Genomic DNA, 2,172 nt, shown 5'->3' with positions numbered 1-2,172 from the left:
CAGATACACCGTCACAACCGAAAACGAAAGTAGTTGGTTCTCAAAGTTTATACATTTATGTTGAAAAACTACCTGTGTGCGTGTACTCCCATGTTACGTTTATTAAAATAACGCTGTGGAAGTTATGGCATGCGCAAAAGGGATGGGCAGCCAAAGTGGCAAAGAAAAAATCGAAAGAATACTTGAAATGTTCGATATGTTTTGAGGTGTTTAAAGTTCACCAAGATCTCTTTCCTGCCTCCACACTTTTTGTGAACAATGTATTTCTTCTCACATAACAAAATGTATGGAAAACAGTTCATTCGAAGATGGTATTGAATGTCCAATATGTCGCCAAACTACACGGATTCTTGAACAAGGAAAGTCACCAAAAGAATTGAGTAAATCGCTGCCACTGAATTACACAATCTTGCCATTACTTGAAACTTTAACTTTAGATGACAGTACCACTGATCCAGTGTGTATGTCTTGTAGAGACAATTGTACAACTTGTTTTGCTATTTGTGAGAATTGTTCAGGAATTGTCTGTCCTGTTTGTGATGAATTGCATGAAAAACTTTTGATATTTAAAAACCATAAGATTGTAAGAATAGGTGGCTCTCACATGACTATATGTGTAAAGCATCAAAATAAAGGGCTTGATTATTATTGCCAAGATCATGAAGAAATTCTGTGTAGCACATGTGCAGTGGTTGATCATAGATCCTGTTCCAAAATTCATGAGTTAAAAGACATTGCTACGTCTGACAGATTACAAGATAAGAGCATGTCTATCAAAAAGGATCTTCGATTGCTCCAGTCATCTGTTTCAGAAAAGATTCATCAGATCCTGTCCTCTCATGACACTGTGAAAATTTCTTGTGCAGAAACTGATACACAAGACGAAAAAATAGAGAAATCATTTGCAGAGTACAAAAGAAAGAAAGAATCATATCTTGAAAAATGTGAAGAGAAGGCAAAAGAATGCTTGTTAGCTTGTCAGAAACTGTCGGGAAAAAGATAATGCAGTAACACAACTGTTGGAAAATGTCTGAAAAGAGTCCACATACCACAGATCGTTTCTTGATATTGAAGGACTTTGCAGCTAATGTCCAGGTATTGAAAAATGAGACAAATCATCTTGAAGGCATGCCCACAGAATTTAACTTGGTTTGTCCAGTAACATTTGAAAAATCAATAGCAGAAAAGGTAGTTTCAGAAGATAAAAAAGACGGTTTTACTCAGACAGATGATGATTTTGAACCACCAAGGTTCATTGCTTCTCCACTGGCAAAACTTAATGAAGCTCCTACTGATATCAATGTACAACTGAAAAGAGACAAAAGGATTTTTCACTGTGAGGAACAAAAGGCAATATGGTATGTCTGCCTTGTATCTGTTGGACATGGCCATTTTATTGCTTATGACAATCAAAATCATGAATGCTGCTTAATGAATGAAAATTGTTCAGTTCTGTATAAGCTTTTCTTTTCAGATATGGTTCCAGCAAGGATTTGTGCAAAAGATCAAAACAGTGTTGCAGTTCTTGCAAGAGACTTCCGTGTTTGCTTTGTAGGAATAGATTATGTCAATAAAACACTAACAGTGCAGAGAATGATGCATTTCAGTGGAGATTCTTATGATAACTCTGGTGGCCTAAACATTGGTATGCTTAATATCTCTGACATTGTTATTTGTGCAGACACAAATATAATCACATTTGATGTATCACTAAAACAAAAAACAAAATTCACCTTTGATACTACAGATATTGATGTTAGAAAAGACAAAATGAAATCATTGAAGGTAAATCAGGAATTAAAAATGATTTATATATCTGATTTCCAGTCAAACACTGTGTTATTTTATTCTTACGGCTTGGAACAATTAATTACATTAAAGAAAGTAAAGGCACCATTAGGGATTGACTTTGACAGTAAAAACAATGTTTATGTATGTAGCCAAACTGAAGGCTCTGTTGTAGTTTTCTCACCAAAAGGAAAGTTTATTAAAAAAATCCGTATATTTGAAATGAATCTAGTTAGCACAATATGCTTTGATGAGAGCAGGAGGAAGTTTTGGTTGACAAACAGGGGAAGTCCTGAGAAACTGCTTCAGTATGAAATTGTTGATTATAAATATGATATGGAACAGTGAAATTAGACAATATTTAGATTTGCCAGTAGAGTATAG

General features: G+C 34.7%; 1 protein-coding gene across 1 annotated transcript; it reads left to right on the top strand.

Moving 5' to 3' along the window:
- The first annotated feature begins 286 nt into the window (after positions 1-286).
- On the top strand, positions 287-1,003 carry LOC128552344 (uncharacterized). The gene has a single exon (XM_053533372.1). The coding sequence runs from the start codon at positions 287-289 to the stop codon at positions 1,001-1,003; it is 717 nt and encodes a 238-aa protein (XP_053389347.1).
- Positions 1,004-2,172: the final 1,169 nt, after the last annotated feature.

The sequence above is a fragment of the Mercenaria mercenaria genome, unplaced genomic scaffold (assembly GCF_021730395.1).
Source record: "Mercenaria mercenaria strain notata unplaced genomic scaffold, MADL_Memer_1 contig_2388, whole genome shotgun sequence".
NCBI lineage: Eukaryota > Metazoa > Mollusca > Bivalvia > Venerida > Veneridae > Mercenaria > Mercenaria mercenaria.
This window is presented reverse-complemented; position numbering and strand designations above follow the sequence as displayed.

Bases quoted from the DNA above. Each gene is read 5' to 3' on its own strand.
- LOC128552344 (XM_053533372.1), top strand. From the start codon at position 287: ATGGAAAACAGTTCATTCGAAGATGGTATTGAATGTCCAATATGTCGC.